Consider the following 22,020-nt stretch of genomic DNA (forward strand, 5'->3'; position numbering starts at 1 on the left):
CCTAATGCAAAATGGATATATTATAAAAGCGGTGAAACAAGAAGGCGCAAAAACAATAGTGCCACGAAACAGTCGTAAATATTTATTTATGAATCATGATCTCATATTCATATTCAAAGTCTGCGCAAATGCGAAGAACGTGATGAGCGCTTCAATCAGTTAGTCTTTATTGATGAAGCTCGATGTTACAAAGTGGAACATTGATGTCCTCTAGTCATCATGGCATAGAATTTGCATGACTAAAATGTAAATATCTTGTCGATTCTACGGGTAAACATTTTCGAGTTGATTGCTTGGCAACTGATTCAAAAAAGCTCGCCAGAAAAGCACATTAAGTACCTATTATAATTATTAGATGTTAATCATTGTAATAAGGTTTATTAATTGTGATAAATCTAATTGGTTTCTGCATTAATATCAATTAAATATTTTACATTAAGATTTTAAAACAACTTTCACATGGGTTAATGCATATTAAAACGCTATGGACTTGGACAATACCTTAAAATGTGTGGGCGGTGGCAACTTATATACAACTAAAACCTTACATTATTAAGAGTTAAACATGAAACAGAAGGTAAGAGGCACGTTCAAGTATTCACAGTAGTTCTTAATTTGAATAAATGTCTATGGCTGGAGTTACAGCTGCCTCGTTGATATACTATCATTGTGCTGTGGCAGGTCGCCTACACAGCCTCTGAATGTAGGCGTTGCCTCTAAGCACGTCTAATGTAGACTGAAGGGTTACTCTATACTGACGAAAACAAATGAACGAGAGCTGTCGAGCAATCGGCACGTTTACTACAACGGATAGAGTCGTGGTTCGCGCAGCAGCGCTCAGCAACTTAGTTTTTCGTTATAATAGAGTGACCCCTCTGGATCTCGATGCGGTCGAACTAGTCATTTGAGCACACGATTATACAGTATTAAAAATGTAAAGTCGGACTATTAGGCATATCTGCATGGCTCGGCGTACAGATTGCTACCGGGGACTAGCCAATGGCAAGGGTATTATGGTAATAAATACTCAATATTATGCAGAATAAAATGCGTGTATTAATGCAAAGATGGTAGCTACTCTCTACGATACAAGCGAAAGCATTAAATAGCCGTTTTTAGGGTTCCGTAGCCAAAGTGGCAAAAACGGAACCCTTATAGTTTCGTCATGTCCGTCTGTCCGTCTGTCCGTCTGTCCGTCTGTCACAGCCGATTTACTCGGAAACTATAAGTACTAAAGTGATGAAATTTGAAGGGAATATGTGTTGTATAAACCGCTACAAAAATATGACACTAAATAGTAAAAAAAAGAATTGGGGGTGGGGCCCCCCATACATGTAACTGAGGGATGAAATTTTTTTTTTCGATGTACATACCCGTGTGGGGTATCAATGGAAAGGTCTTTTAAAATGATATAAAGTTTTCTAAAAAACATTTTTCTTAAAGTGAACGGTTTTTGAGATATCAGCTCTCAAAGTCGTAAAAAGTATGTCCCCCCCCCTCTATTTTTATAACTACGGGGTATAAAATTCTAAAAAAAATAGAGGTGATGCATGCTAATTAACTCTTTCAACGATTTTTGGTTTGATCAAAGTATCTCTTATAGTTTTTGAGATAGGTTGATTTAACTGTAATTTTGCTGCTACGGAACCCTTTGTGCGCGAGCCCGACTCGCACTTGGCCGGTTTTTAATATTTTATTATCAAAAATGAAGTCCTTGTAAATGTTGTAAGTAATTTAATCATTTCAATGCACGCGCAGCTTATTTTATTCCCTGCGCTTTTCTTTGATGTGTTCTTTATCTATGCGTGTATTTCATACATGCCGGGAGCCAAATTACTCTACGTGAGTTTTATAAATACTCTTCTGGATATACAAACAAGTTATCTTAGGGCTGCCTGCTACCGGTGTAATTGGAACATCAGTTTCACTTGTCAGTCTGTCCGGGGCAATGAATTACTGACTGAGCCATTACGGAGGCGGCAAACCGTGATTACGACGACTTGCCCTTAAATAAATGTTTGTTTAGATACAAGAATTCCCTTTAGGGCGGCCGCTAGAATTAATATAATGGCCTGTCAATCACAATTTCTCTAACACTTTTACATTTAGTTAAGTATGTACCTACCTATGTAAAGTATAGTTAAAATAGTTCAAATCGTTTGGTACTATCAAATAGTGATAGTGATTTTTAAGCTGTTTCTGTCATCGATTTACTAATGCATAAAAATATCGTCGATAAAACATGTAAGTATTATTTATCTACTATACTTACATGTAATGAAATTGTAAGTTATTAAATTGTATCAAAGCTATATCCTTAAAAAATTACGTTTTTTTTGCACTGGTATTGATCTTACACTGGTACTGGAATCATTTACCCATTTTGAACGCCACTCATGTACCTATATACAGTCGTATACCGACTACTCACATATTATTTTTTATAGGACTCTCCATCTCCATTCCCCATGCACATTGTGTCACTTGAGAAAGTGACAAATTCTTTCTGTCACCATCTCCCATTAGAGACCCCGTTCCCATACACAGTGTCAGTCTATCTGTCTGTGTGTCCCGCTGGGCATGACGTGTGAACATTCTAATTGGATATAATCTCTCCTAGGGGTAAACACTGGACCGAAAATTAATTCCCGCGAACTAACTTGGAACCTTGTGGTGTTTCCACAAGAGTTATAATATGTTGCTATGGTATACGTGTAGAAGATAGTTATAGTACTTAATAGAAATGGTGGCTTGCGGTTTTCCATACATATCGGGGATGTTTGAATAATGAAGTATTTTTATTGTGATAATTTTACTGGCTTTGTCTCCTGTTTTCTATTCGTATAAGCTTATTTAATGTATTTTTTACTACGGTGTGTTGGAGAATTATAGATTTTTTTAAATTATAATTCCTGTATTTTTTTGTACTATAATATTAGGACAGTATTTACGATAGGTCACCGTAGAAAAAAATCGGTACACAACTTTTCTGTGGGCTGCGGCGACTAAACTAAGACTAACGACTTAATTTACTCAAAATCCCACGTCGAAACCTCACAAGAATACAAAGTATTTTTACGATCCTGTAAAGATACATACCCATAAATGGGTTTAAAAGATATTTATGTATGCGGGTAACAAAATGTGTGTTACAGAATGTTGTGAGAAACATCAGAAACATTAGAAACAACTCTATTTGTGGTAAACTGAGAGTTACGTGCTAAAGCAGAGCCCGGCGCTGCGGGGTCACTTTAGCTTAAAAAAACGAAGTTACCGCAGCTCTAACCACGAATCTATCAAGTAGGTACTATATCCTAAAACATATTTTATTAAATTATTGTAATGATTTTTGTTTTACCTGTTATGTTACAATTAATATAAATAAATGAATAAAATAAAGTAACGATTGCGTGACAGCTCCCGTTCATTAGTTTTATGTTAAGCAAGAGTAGCCCCGCTGCGCCTGCGCCCACGCACCCTTGCATTCTAGTTTCGGGAGAAAGTCACATGCTCTCGTGAGGTTGACTTTTTCCACCATAAATGTGTATGACGTGTTGTAGGTACTTTACACGCCGACGACTGAACAGTAATCCGATCAAACTTGTTGATTTTTCCCGAGATCATTGTTTAAAGTATTTCCTCGTCAAAACATGACTGCTGAAGGTGTTGAATGTTATTTGAAGTACTTAACAATAATAACTGCCATAACTTAAGTATCAATGGTGCTTAAATTGTATCATTCCTTCTTGGTCGAATTCAATCATACATCTACCTAGGATGCACATTATCTGTGGGGGGTGTAAGTACCTGCACCTAGCTCTCTCTGAAATGGAGCCTTTGTGCATATGCCCAAGGTCTAAACTGCCTCCCTAAGCTTGATCCATTTCTAAGTAAGTATAAAATTACCCGTCGTAAGTATACTAATACTTCAGACTAGAATAATAATTGCTATTGGACGTTATCTAAGTGTCTATCATCGCCTTATCTAAACATTCCTCCGCTAAGTATTTACATAGTAGGTCAGTGTACCCAACATAATATTTACACTATACGGTCAAGGGATACGGCTGGTAACTGATTTCCTTAGATTATCCGGATCTAGCCAAAATTAAATTTTCATTGAAATGCTCTATGTTGCTGTTACTGCAAGCATTTTCCCTAATACGTCTTTAACGTATTTATAAGTAAAATACCTATGTATGTATTAGTTACAAAGATTTTGGCTGAAATATTGTGACTCATTCTATAGAAAAGTACTACGATTTACGGGGTTATCCTCATACCCCATACCTAACGTGACCATACGTCCCGCTTTGGGCGGGACAGTCCCGCTTTCAAGCTGTGCGTCCCGCTGTCCCCGGCGAGGGCAAAAATGTCCCGCTTTCAGATTCACAGACCAAGCGATAATTTAAATTACCTACATTTTGTAACTTTATCCCATATTTCCTTTCTTTCTTTTAATCACTTGAGACAACCTATTTATCTCCTTATCACTTAATCACATAGACTATAGGGAGTAATATGAGTCCGAGTTCCACTGAGACTCCGCGAGTAACTTCGTTCAGTGACGATCATTGACTCGCTCTTGCTCTATCGTGTATATTATAAATTTATCTCGCTCACCTACCGATTCCTAACAAAGAAGAAATGCGTGGGAGTACATGCTTTTCAAAAAAGTAATCTGTATTAACTTTTATGAATGTGAAAATAAGATAAGATGCACTATTGATAAGAACTTTAAATTAAACTACTAAAATTATTTAAAAAAATCAAATTTATATGATGGTTAAGAATTTTGTAGCGTCTGGTATGAGAACACCCAAAAATTCCGAAAAACATTTTCAGAATTTGAAACACCGAATGTAATATTGTAATAACGATTTTTTAAATATCGATTTATAAAAATCGAATAGGTATAATAATCACGAAGGTTTGTTATTACGATTGTTAAATACATGAACGTAAAAAAATACGATTACTTTAGTAAGTATACGAAAAATAACATATACACATTTATTATAATCACGAAAATATCAAATCCGGGCCGAAAATATGATAATTCGTGATTTTGTCAAAAATAAAATGAACGTTTCAAAAACTTTAGAACAGATAGGTGCGACGACGATCAAAGCGAGGAGGAGCGTGTTAGGTGCACATAGATATCGAAAAACAAAGCGGAGCGTTTCAAATATAGAGTAAAAATATTATTAAATAGAAAACTATTTGTAGTATTTGTTGTTAAGTTACACAACAAAGCAAAACAATTGCTCGGATTTTTACGGTGTTTAACGTTAAAAACCTTAGGACCTAAACCTAAAGATAGGTGCGACGACGAGTAAAGCGAGGAAGAGCGTTTAGGTGCACATAGATGTTGAAAAACAAAGCGGAGCACAGCGAAGTAAAAAAAAAGTTTACTTAATTGTTAACTAAGTTACATTCGGGGATTTGTGTTTTCGGAATGTTAAAACTTCGGAATTCGTTATTTAAATAATTCGAAATATTTAAAACATCGAAATTTTAATATTCCAAAAATTTACTTTGGTCATTTTAATAAATCTGTTGTTTGAAATTTCGTTTATCAACTTTTCGTAATTTTTGTTATTCGGAAACTTAAAATTTACTAGAACTATGAAATTCATAATAAAAAAAAACGTTATTTTCATATTTGTAAAAAAGTTATTCGGATTTATGTAGTGTACCCGTCTGGTATATTTATAAAAACTTAGTAAGTACTTAGGTATCCTAAATATACCAACTTTACAAGATTATTAGATAAATATAAAAAATGGTCATTCACCATTCATGCATCTCTTTCACATTTCACTTTTTCATCGTAGGGATTGAACTTTCAATTGATGCACTGAGAAAACTGAACGAAAAGATAATAATATGTATCTTTGAGGGATATGAAATTCCGCAGGTGTCCCGCTTTGACAAAAAAAATAAATGGTCACGTTACCCATACCCCCTACAAGGGGTGGTTGGATCCTCTCCAAGAAACTATCTGAGGAGGAATTGCTGACTCATTCATACACAGATTAGTTATATACCGTGTCCCGGAAACGTGACTAACGTAAACAAGAGGTAAATTATAAGGATATCTTTGAATAGGTTCAGTTTCACACTCGAATCAATGTAAATAATAATTTAGACTATAAGTAACTTCATAAGTTTTACCTACTCAACGATAATTCACTGCTGCATTCCATACCTACTCAAGTTCTGCTTAACAGGGCGTTCTCAGGTGTGATACTGTCAGTTAGTCATACAATTTAATAGCTATCTTAGCTAACTGTAAAACTAACATGAACGAAACGCAATCAGCTATAGCTAAGCTTAGGCATTTGACTAAGACTTTTATTTTGTTTGGCGTAATTACGTACAAACCGGTCGAGGTCGAAGCGAGAGGACTTGAGCTAAATCTTTATTGCCTTTTCGGCTGTTGAACTCGCGAACAGCGCTTTTTGTTTATCAAAACTCATCTAAGCCGGCTTTGCGACATTGGAATTTAACTTGTTTTAGTAATAAGAAGAACTAGCCTAAAAAATGAGCTAAAATAAGACTACTCTTGCAAAGACAGTCGAGCAACAGTCATTGCATAGTAATGGCAATATTACCTATACCACTGCCGTATATTAAATATTAAACCGAAGTAGGTACTTAATAAGTAGAATAGAATAGAATAGGTACTACTTTATTGACTTAACAGATCACAAATAACAAGAAGTTATACAGTGGATTGACGGACTTATCGATCTCTTCCAGGCAACCTTTGGGTGGAGGAATTACGTAAAGAGTACATGAGGAAGGTGTATAAATATTATAGGAACTTTTCTTGTAAGCACTGGTAAAGCTGGAGCGATGGTCGTAGAGTAGGTCAGTTGGAGCTAAGCTGGCGCCGCCCTGGATACGTAGCATCCCGACGCATCACTTGGCAGTGTTGGCATAGCTTGTATGCCAGAGTCAGCAATAAAATAGGACAGCACAACAGCTCTATATTTATATAATGTGTATTCGGTGAGGAGCGATTGTGGTATCAGTATCCTGCCAAGACGTTTTCAAGGCTGGTGATAAAGCTTACAGAAAAATAATCAGCATAGCGGTACCTATTTGTGTAATAATTTAAATAGCTATGGTTTTTACAAAAAATACCTAGATTTATCGTCAATTCATGGTAAGATTAGTTATATATAGAGATGTTGTTTATTTTTACACAGTTTCGTAGATATTTAAATGAAACATTAAGCCGAAGACATTGGAAGCGGAAATAAAGACGAGCACATCATTCTGGAAAACAAAAACAACACTATTTATTGCCTTTGTAATAAGGCTGTAAGCTCTAAGGATCCTCTGGGGCTTATCTTGGAGTAGCACCATTTGTTCATTCACTTACTTAAATAAAACTGCTTGAGAAAATGAAAATAAATTGTTTCTTAGAAACCGTTGAAGTTGTAGCACAATCAGTTATTATAGGTGAGGTAACAGGTGTAAAACTTTTGTTTGTTTAAGTGAAAATTTATGGTAAGAAGACATTGTGCCTGTTTGCCGCATACCAACACAACAATGCAGCTATTTAACATCTTAAGTTACTATTCGAATAATTATTCAATACTAGGTAGGCACTCCTCAATACAGATGGTTTTTCAGCTCCTACTTTGGCTAAGGACAATGACGCACACTGTGCTATTTGTGACCCGGCGAGACATACCTATATAATAATAAGAAACGAAATATAAAGTTACCAAGAATAAGATTACCAGGATTGTACCAGGATCTCTGTTAGCTATTACTATTGAGCCCAATAATTTTACGGGTATGTATACCTACATTCATTACATTATTTTGACATGGTGCATGCAATAAAAGAAAAGTCTAGAAAGTATAAACCACACTAACTTTTTATATTTTATTCAAGTACTTAGTTAATTTAGATAGTAAAGTTAGGTACTTACTAACCATAATGAAAGTGTGAAAGTTATACATAAACAACTTTCTTGTAAGTAATAAGGGTACCTAGACCTACTTATATGTTAAACTAGGTTCCTACCGTCTCATCACAATGAATGAGTCTGAATTGATGCAATACTATACACAAACCTACATAGATAAAAATACACTACATGCTAACTCGCACTTATCCAAGAACTCTGATAAATAAAGTTAGATATCAAGTCCACCCATATTTAATCACGTAAATAAATACGTACCTAAGTAACTAACGTGTATAAAAATGATAATAATGATGATAAGTATGTATAGTTACATTTACATAATTATTAGTTAGGTATGTTGTTGATGTTGAGTTGTTGCACCTAAAGAATGAGAATAATCTTAGGTACCTATTTCCCAAACGACTTCATTAATGAATAAGTATACCTACTTAGGTAAAACTTAATTCATGGAAGACCTTCGCAAGTGACATCATGGACTGCTCAGGTAATAAACAATATTAAACAATGAACTCTGAACTCACCAACTAGTCGAAGATGAATCCGTGATGGTCTGGTGTTCCGCTACAGAAAATCCAAAGTACGAGCCGGATCTCCCAAACTTTATCACAGGAATCCTGGGCTCCAGATTAAAACTGGCCGCACTGAGTAAAATGCACACAAATAAAACACATTCGCGCCAAAAAAATACTGCCATCGTGAGCAATGTGGTTAGGCTGTCGGTAGAAAAATAGGTCGAGAAAAGGCACAAATCACTGTGTTCTTGAGATTAATTGGCACATCGCGGTTTTCGTAACTTGTGTGTGAGACGACGAGTGGCGCGGACCCCCTGCACGGATGCCGCTCGCGGCCGGAATACTCAGAATACGTATCTGTACTGCACAGTGCGACTCTACACCACGCGACCAAACTTTATCCGTAGAGAGCGCGCGAGTCGAGGCGACTGAACTCATAAAACACGCCTATACTTGTGGACGCCAACGCCATCTATCTACAGAAGCTAAGAGTAAAAGTTGAGTGCTGCCATCTAGTGGTGAAGCTATTCATAACGACATCAGCCGCTGAACAAGCAGCTGAATGGTTGAGTTGATTGAAAGGTCGTGTAGTGTGTACTACTTATGATAAATGACATGACTATCATCTTTACTTCAAAAATTGCCATCGATCTCTTGAGCATTGATGGAAATTATTAGACAGTCTATCCTGCGATCAAGTTCTCCGAGACCTTAGTATAATTTAATCATTATATAAGTATTGCCTTCTCACACTCTCGCTATGTGATATTATAGTTTTGCATATGCGCTACAGGCTTACATACTTACCTACTCTCAGCAGTCCTTCTGGAACTTTTGCTGCTTCAGACATGAGACCGCTACATGTTCCATATTATATCCAGGGATGTCAGTCTGGTATAAAGAACCTTTCAAAGATGCTTCTTGAAAGATCCTGAGCATCTTCGAAAGGTCCTTTATACCAGACTGTTCCTATAACATGACGTTTAGCACCCTACTCTTATATTTATTAGCTAGGCTAATATTAGTATATGTTACGACCAAAAGTTCGTAACTCAAACCATTTAGTCACAGCTCAAAGAACGCAACTGGTTTTCATCGGTAATTTTTCGTGAAGTCTTTGGCAACCACCTTCCAATCAATATGAAATCATTAGCTCATTCAATCTGAGGTTATCTCCACAGCAGCGGTGCTCTGCACCTAATTAAAGATTATCACAAGGAAAACCACCTATTCAATGCTTATAAAGGACGCTTAAATTAAAATAAAAAACAATTCATTATTCAAAGTAAGATAAGTTTTAATAAATAATATTTATAAGGATACAAATTCGACACAAAAGGTGATGAAGAAATAACAATTCAGTAATTGATGAATATGATAATTAGGATTGGGAAACAGAATAATAACGTAATCTAGTCTTTATCTAGGTCTCTCCTCAAGATTTATCAGAACTTCTGATGTAATAATAGAGAAAGTTCAAAATATGATTTATCGTAAGATGTCGGCCTCCAACCACTTTGAAACATTTTGTGGTCTTGTAGGACAGGACACATGAATTAAGATAATGTAACGCTGTTCTACAGTTACAGATGCTCAGCAAACTGTGGCAACAGGAATTAATACTCTATTAATACTGTCTTAGAGTCATGTTGTTAATAACTCTGACTGAAGTAGTCAACCAGCGAGTCCACAACCTTACATTCAGCAACCGTGTGGGTTGCGCGGCGCGGGGCGCGGATTGGTTGCGAACTCGTGACCAAATCAGTTGGCATTCGACGGAGCCTATGTCACGCCAGGTAGGTGTGTGGTGTCGCATTGCGGTATAAGAACCAGCAAGCCTTGCGACACCATTCAGTGCACGGCGAGAATTTAGGGGATCGGGTGGAAAGTGAGCTCGGTCTGTGAGTGCGCGAAGAGGAGGTTGAGCTGCGAGTCCAGACCGACGTTGAACACCTTGATGAGGCGTGCTGTAGGGTTTGTCGGCTCCTTGCGGACCAGCGCCACGCCGGACACCCGCATGAGGTGCACCTCGGAGTCCACAGAGCCGCCGCCGGTGGTGGCCAGCTTCACGTGGCACGTGACGTCCACGTGGATGTACTTGTCCACGGCGGGCGCGCGCTGCCCCGGCACCTCCACGTACTCGGTCCGCTCCTCCACTTGCGGCAGGTCGGCTCTGAACACGGACGCCTCGCCCAACAGGCCCTGGAAATAACATGACTGTGAGTCACAAATAGAACGTCACGCCCACTGAGAAACGGGAAGTTATTCGCATTGCTGCGTTGGCAAGTATCCCAAAAAGAAAACAACAAAAACGTAAAAATAAACATTTCTGCTGCACTGACAGCTGCCCCACAAATCTTTGAAACTACGCTGCTGCGAGCCAAATCACTTTATGAATCAGTCTTCCAAATACCAAACGCGAATCATGTATCAACTGACCCCATTTCCAGTGACGGTAAACTTCATGCCGGTACTGACGGCGCGCGGCTCCATGCCCAGTCCATCAGGGTGCGAGTCGGACCAGAAGTAGTTCTCAGGAGCATTGAGGGTGTCTGGCTTGAAGGTGATGCGCTTGCCGTAGCCCAGGCCGACGGACTGCAGCAGCATGTCGCGGCCCTGGAACAGGTGGCGGCGGCTGCCGGCGGGGCGCACGCGGTATTGGAACCCGGCGATGATGCGCGGGTCCACGTATGTGCCTGGGAACAAGGAAGGTTTTGGGTGAACTTTCTGTTAAATAGTCTTTAGGATTGAATAAAAAGATTTTGATGACTAAATATTATTGGGACTAAATATGAAAACTACCGATTCCTCTAAGCAGTACGGGAATCAGGTAGGTACGAGAATCCGTTTTGGAAGTACATAATACATAGGCACTTAGATAACCTTTTCTAACTAACAAGACCCCGAAAAAGAGTTTGATAACGAAGTATACTCACCAATAACAGGGAATTCGTATCTTTCAAGGCCAACAATGCAATACTGGCATGGAATGTCTCCGATGTCGTCACCGTTCACAGTGATCCTCCTGGATGAAGACTCGATGCCTGGCTTCAGCTCGTATCCCTTCCTTAGCTGCTTGATTCCAATAGCAGCATTCAACACTCGGACCACGGTAGCATTTCCTCTCGCGCCCTTCCTTAGTATAGCTGTCCCAGTGACCGGGACTAGCTTAGTGGCGCCATCTTTCTCGTACCATTCCACCTTGCATAGAGTGTTAATCTTCACCTTCTTCTCGATGGTACCGTCGTCATAGATTTTCTGGTCAAGTTCTATTTGGTTCTTCTGTAGGACAATAAAATACAATTCGTTAGTTACTATGTCTATACTGCGCAGTAAACTGTAAATTGTATAGTGCATCTGGTATTCAAAATAGGGTCATGCAAATCTTTAAACAACTGGTGTCTTTGTGTCTTATGCAAAAAAAAAGAACTAGTACCTAAAAAAAATATAATAATGTCCAATAAAAAAAATATACATTGATATTCTGAAGTGGTATTTTTACCTGTTGCTGCACAACTTCTAGCGTGCCCTGCGGGTTGTGGTCCGCATCATAGATCGTGAACTTGTCTCCCACAGAGACCGCTTCAATCTCGAAGGAGAACCCTTCAGGCCGGGAGTCGGTCCAGAAGTAGTTGCAGTTGTCATTGAGCTTGGAGCCGACTGGCTCGAACGTCAGGCGCCGGGCGAACCCGCGACCGATCGACTGGAGAGTCAACGCTTTACCACCGAACAAGTAGCGCGGCTTCACGGACATGGGCGCCGCGTCTAGAGCCTGAAAATTTCAATTTGCTGTCAAATATGCTCTTTGGGGAAGATGGACTGAAGCTTATACTATGTAATACTTTTAATGGATAGGTGTTTAAAGTGAGGTAGGTTTTTTTCTTTTTTTCAAGTAAATTTGTGCATTACTTTATTTTTATAAATGTTTTAAATTAATTATTGATTGATTCTTGATTACTGTTTGTTTTCAAATGGGTGTGCTTGAAAGTTTTAATCCTGATCCAGTTTACGGCTATTTCCTCACGCATACGTCTTAATTTTGATGGTCGTCCGTGCTTACACAGACTTGTTATTAAACATGAGCCCCATGATATTAATTCACATGTAGGTATGAAGTAAATGTATGAAATGAATTGGCGATCAAATTGCAAGAGTTATGCAGGAAACAATGGATGCATGAAAAAATATCCACAAGCAAGACCAGAGTTGTGGTTTGTAATTGATATTGAACGAGGCTTGTGACCAGTATGAATGATACTTATGGTTTACCTAGTGTGAGTAAACATGCTGCCAGCAGGTCCCACAAGTCGGGGCGTCGCCATGTTTCTTCCAGTTTGTATTGCCAACGCCGCGGAGGCGAAGGGTCTGAAAAACTGGACGGTCCACATACCATCGCCTACAACGGCCAGTGCAAACAACCAGTCGACGAGACACGTGAGTGGTAGCGTGCAACGTTGGTAATGTTTTCTTTCTGTAAACGTCAGCAACGAACACTGCTACACACTCATACTATAACGCGATGCCCTAATCTCTTAGTACCCGCCCTCGGCCAATCGCCGGACTGCTGAAATCAGTTGACTGTTCACCGTCCTGTACATGCACTGAATTTGAACTCTTTTGGCTTAATTAGGAAATAGGTAATTTTGATAAAATTTACTGCATTCTCTTTGAGCATATTTTTCTGTAAGGTTGCCATTACAATAAGAAAACAATATTATAGTTACTTAAATCAAAGTTTAAGGAAATCAAATATATTTTGCTTCTGATTGTTTACTGAAGATCGCTGAAGACTATAGCAGAGTTGCAGTAGAGTCAGACAGTTCCTACTTAATAAAAATGCGAAACTAACCAATAGGAGAAATATTATGACAACCTTAGCAGCTATTGCGCTTTATCATTCGAAACTAATCCGTGAAATTCAGCACAAAGTTTCAGCAACACATCGATTCTATTGTGGCTATCAAAACAAAAACTTGGCCAAAATTGTGTAAATTATGTTATATTTTTTTTAGATCCTAGATCCTACGTCTAATTGCGAAATTATATAATGTTAGTTCTTTTACTGAAACTATCATGAAGGGTTACAAGTTTTGGCCAAGTTCATTTATATTTTTGTATGGCGTCATTACAGAACACTCACCATCCTAGTTTGTTTCTGAAATTGTGAAAACCTTACAAAAATATCTAGACTCACAATAGCCACAATACGAATAACACGATATAATTTTTATTAAACTTATTCATGTTTTACGACGTTATATCCTCATGGTTAGAGAATATCTAGGATAGAAGTCTACTTTTTATTAACAAAAAGCGCAATAATAGTATGTTCAATAAGAATGCATTTACCTTTTAAAGCTCAAATTCAGTCATAATATCATCCATCAGTCAACGATTCCTTTCACAGTCCATTAAAGTTATAAATTTTGCCCAAAGTTCTGAAAATACGAGTTTGTGGAACATCGTCGTTTTCCTGGTTACAAATGCTAAGCATCACATAGATGGTACAGAAGCGTTTATGTTTCATATTTCGATTTGTCGATGGCTAAGCAAACATTCAACAAATACGGTCCGTTGGAAAATACTCGCTTATTGCAAACATTCATACCCAACGAAGGAAAGGAAATGTGGATGATTGCCCGATCTGATAATCCTCAAACAGCAATCGTCAACACTTCGTAACAAAATAAGTCGAGTATTCCCCAGAGACACTCATATTATGCATTGTGATATACCCAATGATTAGTTATACGGAGTGAAGTGTGGTCTCACCTTCATCGGTCTGACTTTGTATCGGAACCCAGTGCGCACGCGGGTGTCCACATAGACTCCTATGACGGGCATCTCGTGGGGCGCCGGCCGGGGCACGCGGTACACGGCCGGGACGTCTCCCAGGGTGCTGGCGTCCAGGATCACCTCGCCCTCGCACTCGCTCGTGCTCCAGTACCGCTTGAAACATTCCACCGGCTCCTGCAAATGTATTTGACCCGTTGACGATATTTCAAAACAAAATACACTCGAACACTCGCCGGCAATCATTATGGCAATAAAATTATAATAAGGATAGGTCTATTCTTGATCAGGGTGAGTGATTATCTCATGGAAGTAGACGCCGGGAAGAGTCCCACGTGATGTGTTGGCAGTGTCGCGGAGAAATTATAAATTGTTGTTTATTTATAATGCCAAAAACAGACGTAACACAAATCTAATTTTAATCAATTAGCGTAATCATTAAGTATCAGTCATGTAACGCGCCTGCTTCTCATTCTCATCACAGATATGCGGATTTGAATCCCGAATATTCCCGACGGGGCATGCACTGAAATTAGTTTCTGGAAGTTTGGTGGAGTATAATAGCATAATATTTACATGTGTGAACTAACAGTGGTATGTATTATATCGTGGTGGTCCAAGCCTAGGGTAGGCAGTTTAGACCCCCTAAGAATAGAATAATCAGTACATCTCTTCATAGAATGACGCGGATTGCGCTTGAAGATTTTCCTACTTCAACTACGGCGTAGTATACGTCTTCGATAATAAAAGGAATTTAATTTGTCTATGATAAAATACCCATCCATATCAATTGAAGCTTCCTTCTACGTTTCACATAGTCAATAATGTCTCGTTAGATAAAATTGAGTTGTTGTTAGACTCCGATCTAATGCAGCTGGTACAAAGTCCAGACCCACTCACCGCCTACTTATTTATAAATTCCATCTGAGCTATTTCTGTAGCGGATAGTCTTCGTTCTACGAGCGAGGATGTTCAATTTATCTAGACGATTATTATTGGATGTTTCAATGTCAAATTTGTTTACCGTCGTCGCCTGTAAGGTCACCTAAAACCTTAGTACCTACTTGTACTGAGATAGCCTGAAATGCTTCAATAGGTTCATTGTTCGAGACAATCGAGACGGAAGCCCAACAAGAACTTATTATTCCATAGCTCGGCATGTTTTTAGATTAATTGAAGAAGGGATGCCATAGAAATGAAAAGGAAATTAGTAGTCTCAGAACTAGACTGATTGGTAGGCACCCCTATTTTTTAAGTGTATATTATACATACCTATACATTGTACTTAATGAATTCGGCAATAGGTACTAGGTATACATAGGCGGGGTGGAGGTGTGCCGAAATCCACGTCACATGACTCAAGATAAACAGGAATAGGTACAGTGGGTGACGCAATTGATAATAAAATACTTAATAATGATCTTTCACGTTGCGTCGTCTTCATAAAACAAATACGTATACTTAGAGTGTACATTGAATTACGCAAGAATAAGATCAAAATAGGCAGATTTGGTTTGTCAGTTATCATTCATGTTTTCACAGTGTTTTTCCTATAGGAGTAAGTATAACGATATAATAATTATGACAACTAATGTGAAATTTGTGGTGAAAGTAAGTTTAAGGTGCAATTAAAATGCACCAAAAATAATCATACTATAATAAGATGATTATAAATAAAATAATTTGCGACCTAACAAAAACGTGGCTAAAACGTGCTGTTGCTGTATTATCTTTACATATCAAGGTAAGCAGCAAATACATAAGATTACGATAAGCAAATAAATTTATAGTTAGGTAGCTCCTTAAGTTTTAGGGACTGCCTTATGTATAAAGAGAAATAGCACTTTATCAGATAAAATTTAAGCTATGTAAGTCTTCCTTAGATATTACCAAACATCAACAAACATAACTTTCTGAAATGTTCTTGATTGGCTGAATCCGTCATTGCCTAAGAATGAAATTTTATGAGGAATCTCAATATTTTATACTTTCATCATCATCATCAGCATACTTACATGAACCTCAAGTTCGGAGAAGGCTTCTTCACCATCGCTCTCGTAGTCAGAAGAGTACAGCGAGTAGCTCTTGGGAGTTCCTTCAAGCTCCTACGAACAAAAACATTCAACATTAGCTGACGGAACCTTTGACTTTCGTCATACCTACATGATACCTACTATATCTGCTCCAATTTACACAACAGTGCCAGTGTAAAGACTAAAGCTAGACAAGTCTATCGAGTTATCTTATCGTTAGTGAATAAGCCTAGTGATAAGATAAGAGAATTAGTCCATTCCTCAGACAGTTCCTGCCTCTGCATGAGGCATTCGGCTGAGAGATAGCGTGGCTATCTGTGACGAGGCTAGATTCTAGATATTAATTAAGTACCTACTTATGTCTATCTAGATTATGTTATTATTATACCAAGGATAGAAAGAGTTGGCTACTCCAATAATTAATACAGTTTTTTGTAGGACTACTTTTATTACTTGTTCTGTTCACAATTATGATATTTTAGTAAAGGAAGCATAGCGCAAACTTCTGAGAACAAAAATAGCGACGAAGGCCAAAATCGCTAAGTTTACATTTCCTGTAACCGACACCTACAAGCTGCGACCACAGGATGTTGATAGCTGCTATTCGGAGTAATCGTATTCCAAGTAAGCTAATTTTGTTACTTAAGTATTTATCAAATTCCAACTATTTATTTTATTTATTTATAAACGCTTTATTGTACACAAACAAACAATATACAAAACAGATTACAAATTTAAAACATATAGGACGTATACAAAGGCGGGCTTATTGCCAAAAAGCAATTTCTTCCAGCCAACCTACGACTGGGTGAAAGAGAAATAGAAAATTAAATCTTTTAACTAATTAAATTTGAAGTAGGTACAATTAACAAAAATAATAAAACCTAACTATTATTAAAGCAAACATGAGACAAAACTACAAATATAAATATAAATAATATCATAATAAATTATAAATATAAAATAGAACTGCATACATATATACTTTAAATTATAAATAATATATATTATAAAATATATACATACATATATTATTTTATCTGCCAACCTAACGATTCAAAATAGTGATTCTTCACATTTTTTTTTAAAAGTTGCCAGCGATGGTGACTGTCGCACGCTCTCTGGCAAGGAGTTCCACAGGCACGCTGCCTTCATAGCGAATGAATCGCTATATGAGGCGGAATTATGAACAGGAATGCTCAACAATTTGTTTTCTACCGACCTCAATGCTCTACCCTGAGAATGAGAACACAAAAATGAGAACTTGCACTTCAGGTATTGGGGAGATGAGGGGTTATTTAAAACACTGTACAATATGTTGAGAATATGAGTATTCCGGCGAAGGCGAATTGGAAGCCACTGTAATTGAGCTCGATACTCAGAAATGTGATCATATTTGCGCAATCCGAAAATGAATCGAATGCACAAGTTCTGGAGACGTTCGAGTTTGCTGAGTAGCTCTTCAGTGAGGTCAAGATAGCTTACATCGGCGTAATCAAGAATAGGAAGCAGTAAGGACTGTGCCAACGTAACTTTAGTGTTCAGTGGTAGAAAGTACTGCAAGCGCTTAAGAGAATGGAAGGACGCGAACATTTTCTTGCTGACAGCATCTATTTGGGGAATCCAAGAAAGAGTGCAATCCATGATCACGCCAAGATTTTTTACCGTAGCTACGTAGGGTATGTCAGTCTGATCGTACCTGACTCTCATGGCAGCTGAAAAGTCAATTTTACGAAGCATTCGTGAGCTTCCGAGAACAATTGCTTGAGACTTCGAAGGATTGAGTAGTAGACCAAAAGACTTGACCCACTTAGAAATTATTTTCAAGTTTTCATTTATACAACTAACGGCTGTGTTCAAACTCTCTGGTGGTACACCGGCATAGAGCTGAAGATCGTCTGCATATAGGTGGTAGTTAGAAGTAAGTTTGCTAGCCAGAATGTTGATGAACAGGGAAAAAAGTAAAGGAGAAAGGACGCCGCCTTGAGGGACGCCAGCCAGAACTGAACACCAAGAAGAACTCTCGGCATTAGTACGTACACACTGCTGACGCCCTTTGAGATAAGACTCGAACCAACTTATAACTGCCGGAGATACATTAAGAGATTGAATAACACCAAGGAGTAACTCAAAGTCAACCGAATTGAATGCATTGCTGAAATCCAGCAACGCAAGGACAGTAACTTGCTGATTATCGATGTTGTGCCTGATGTCATCGGTGACTTTTATTAAAGCTGTGACTGTACTGTGGCCTGGACGAAAGCCGGATTGAAAAGAGTTCAGGAGTTGGTTGTTGGAGAGGTAGGAGGATAACTGTTCGAAGACTAGGCGCTCGAGAACTTTGGACAGAAAGGGTAGGATAGAGATGGGTCGGAACTGGGACAAGGACGAGGGATTAGGGACTTTTGGTAGTGGAAGAATGAAGGCCTTTTTCCAAAGACTGGGAAAAGAACTACAAAGAAAAGAATAATTCATCAAATTGGTGATGTGCGGTAAAATGACGTCCAGAATAGAAACTATCATGTGGGCACTGATATCATCAATACCTACAGCTTTACTAGTAATATCAGAGATGCATCTCTTAACGTCACGGCCAGTAACAAGTTTGAAATTGAAAGAAGGGCAGTCAGGGATTGGCAAGGAAGAAAGATGATTAAGAGCTTCTGTTCTAATTTGATCATTTAGAACTAAAGGAGGTGTAGAGAAATGCTTATTAAGAGCAGAGAGGTCAATGTCGAAGTTAGAATTTGCCTTAGACTTCCCTATGCCCAGTGTTTTCAAAAAATTCCACAACTGCGAATTATCACAGTTTTCTATGGATGTATGGATGTATCGGCGTTTTGCGTCCCTACACACTCTATTGCAGCGATTTCTCAACTCCTTGTACACTTTCAGGTTCTCTTCAGTTGGATGTTTCTTGTAGCGGTACTTGGCGTGATCTCGTTTCGTCATGAAGCCTTTGATCTTGTCCGTAAGCCACGGGGCAGGGAGCTGTTTGACACGGACAGGACGAAGGGGTCCTATCTCATATGCACAATTGCACAAATGCACATACGCACTCATAAAATACAAATTTCATCATCATCTTCATCACGACCCATCACTACTGGGGCACGGGTCTCCTTCCAGTGAAGGAAAGGTTTTTTTAAGCCTAGTCCACCAAGCTAGCTTAGTGAGGGTTGGTGAACCCCAGTTGTCGGATAAGTAGGCCACCCGACTGTCAGATGTTTTCAAGTCGCTCGAAGGCCTCTGAAGAGGCTTAACGGCACCTAGCTTCATCGCGAAACATCTACCTATATTACATTCTACCCCTGCAATAGCATCTGTGACGTCACACACCTGAGCGGAAGGCAGGGTCTCGACGAGCTGCGGCTGCTCGTCCAGCGTGGAGGTGCCGGCGAGGCGCGCGCGCGTGAGGCTCCACAGCCGCTGCAGCGCCATCGGGGTCTCCTCGTTCTGCAGGTCCATGGCGGGGCTGGCCAGCATCTCGGTTCACGGAAACTGATCGAAAAAAGAATAAGAAATTTCTTAGTGGCCAGTACGTTTTTGAAGTGACGGAAACTTTTTGCACGGACATAAGTACCTAAATAGTGGTTGACTAGTTCGTTTTTTAAAAACAGAAACTTATGGTTTTTAAATTGAATTCGTATTGTAGCTTGCCTGCCTGTTTAAAATTTTAGTCGTTATCGATTCGAGCTTTTCTCAAGGATATGCGTGCTGGCGGGGCCGCCAAATGTAAATCAATAGCTACCAACTGCAACCTGAATACTATTATAATAGTAAGTGTGTGCTTTATGTAAGCAAGTAAGATAGTAAGTGAGCAGATCTAGAAAATAGTCCTCTTTATAAAATACGGATGCCAATAAACCTAATTGTCTCGAAATTGGTACCAACCAGTTTAGTAATAATTTGCTAAGTGAACTTACACGAAAAACTAACAAGGTACCTACATCGTGAAATTTTCCGATTGTTAGATGGTATCACTTTAACCAATTAGAAGATCTTTGGTAGGTAAATATTATATTTCCACAAGACGCTGAGGAGAGTGACTCATTTAGGTCACTTATCATAATTTATTCAGTTGTAATCCTGAAGCCATTCAAAATGACCTTCAGTTATTTCAGGAGCTTCTGTGTAATTTCTAAATTATTCATAACTTTACCAAGACAACTATCTTCGTTATATTTATAATTAAGTCTTAGTGAAGTTACTATTTTGTTTTAGTTTTTAATAGGGCCGATACGATAATCCGACACGAAAAAATAGGCATTATAAATAATTTTTCTAACGATTCCATAGACAACGTTTTTATATTATTTTGTCAACCTTGGAAAGGGAATTATAAACTTGTTTTATTTGGATTCCCAGGAAGGGCGAGGCAGGTAACCCTACCCTTGTATCTTCACTCACTCGCAAAAAAACCTGCTCTGACCTTATTGTAGCAACACCCAAAATACGTACTTATTGGCTGTTTTATTTATAAACAGTATTTTTTTATAGTACTTAATAAGCTGTCGAGGTTTAAAATTTAAAAGTTAACTCAATTGTTTTTATTGTTAGGTCGATAGGTAGGGTACAAATGTTTTAGTTAAAATCATGGAAGTAGAAAAAAAGTTAAAATCAATGGCTTAATTTCAGCATACATTAAGGGAGCATTAGGCTAGGTAGATCGGAGTAGTACTTAGTTGTTAGTTAGGATTTACATTTTACAATGTATACATATTAAAACTATAATAAATTATTATGGGAAATAATAAATTAAGTAGTATTGAACCACTTACGTAAGTAAGTAGTTATACAATAAGGTACATAGGGACACGCGTGTCTTAAAGTAGGTACTGTGTAATTAGATAGACTAAGACTACATACATACACACATTTATTTTTAATTTCATACTAACTAGGTACTTAATAGATCCGAATTTATTAATTAAGTACAAAAATAGACTTTACTGTTTCAGTTTTGTTTACACGCAAAACAGTAACTTTCAAAGTAAATACCTAGGTAGGGTACCTAATTAGTAATTAGGGACCCTAATTACCATCCAAGTAATCGTTAATTATAATTAGATAGTTATAGACTTAATTATCGCAGTAAACACAGATAGTTTCCTAAAGACTTTTAACGAAAGTAGATAGACACCTATGTTTACACAAAAAATACTTATTCTCACTATTTACTAACAGCTTTAATTGATTACAATCAGGTAAGTAGGTACCTGCCTACAACTAAAGTAGAAAGTGATTAATTAAGTGGTTCTGACTCTATTCCTGCTAGACGTGGTTGTCGTGGGAGAAAGCGCCGTATAAAAATGTCGGCCATTTGCTGCATCCGTCAGCCAATGCCGTTAACTTCTGGAAACTTCTAGTTGCATTCAGAATTTCTCCATACACAAAAACACCATGTACTTTTCTGCAATTTTTCACTCACTATCGCTTAACATATGGTAGGAATAACTTAAAATATATCAGTCGAATTAGTGCTTACCTTCACAAAGAACAAATTAACACGAACAACTGTGTCTGGCACAGAATCTCAGCTTGATTCAATTGTCAATAAATTGCGGACAGTTAAAATCTCAAATGCAAAAACTGTTACGTTTAATTCAGCAAAAGTCGGCAAGGACGGTGCAAGCGGCGGCGCTGAACAAACTGTACTGAAGAGCGAGAGCGGCGCGCGGCTATTTTAAACTTCAGTCTCGTTTGTGCGGCACTCCCAAGTATACCCGC

At 38.2% G+C, this 22,020-nt stretch overlaps 2 protein-coding genes across 2 annotated transcripts in view; both read right to left on the reverse strand.

The window, feature by feature from the left end:
• The window catches only part of LOC105389439 (integrin alpha-PS1), a 78,206-nt gene extending 69,299 nt beyond the window's left edge, over positions 1–8,907 (reverse strand). The window contains exon 1 of the mRNA XM_011560544.3: positions 8,474–8,907. Coding sequence (XP_011558846.3) covers positions 8,474–8,646 — 173 coding nt within the window. The 5' untranslated portion in view covers positions 8,647–8,907. The remainder of the gene's footprint in view (positions 1–8,473) is intronic.
• An 829-nt stretch (positions 8,908–9,736) lies between these two features.
• Positions 9,737–22,020, reverse strand: LOC105389440. Its single transcript, XM_038114742.2, has 8 exons — positions 21,779–22,020; positions 19,630–19,791; positions 16,273–16,362; positions 14,237–14,434; positions 11,967–12,236; positions 11,401–11,746; positions 10,904–11,160; positions 9,737–10,666 (listed from the first exon to the last, which is right to left on the reverse strand). Exons 2-8 carry the CDS (start codon positions 19,774–19,776, stop codon positions 10,334–10,336), a joined length of 1,641 nt encoding a protein of 546 aa, XP_037970670.2. The 5' UTR covers positions 19,777–19,791; positions 21,779–22,020; the 3' UTR covers positions 9,737–10,333.

Source organism: Plutella xylostella, chromosome 8 (assembly GCF_932276165.1).
Source record: "Plutella xylostella chromosome 8, ilPluXylo3.1, whole genome shotgun sequence".
NCBI lineage: Eukaryota > Metazoa > Arthropoda > Insecta > Lepidoptera > Plutellidae > Plutella > Plutella xylostella.

Bases quoted from the DNA above. Each gene is read 5' to 3' on its own strand.
- LOC105389440 (XM_038114742.2), bottom strand. From the start codon at position 19,776: ATGCTGGCCAGCCCCGCCATGGACCTGCAGAACGAGGAGACCCCGATG. The intron at 11,747-11,966 runs GTAAAAATACCA...ATTGTCCTACAG, and splicing joins TAGAAGTTGTGCAGCAACAG to AAGAACCAAATAGAACTTGA. The intron at 11,161-11,400 runs GTGAGTATACTT...CCTTGTTCCCAG, and splicing joins ATACGAATTCCCTGTTATTG to GCACATACGTGGACCCGCGC.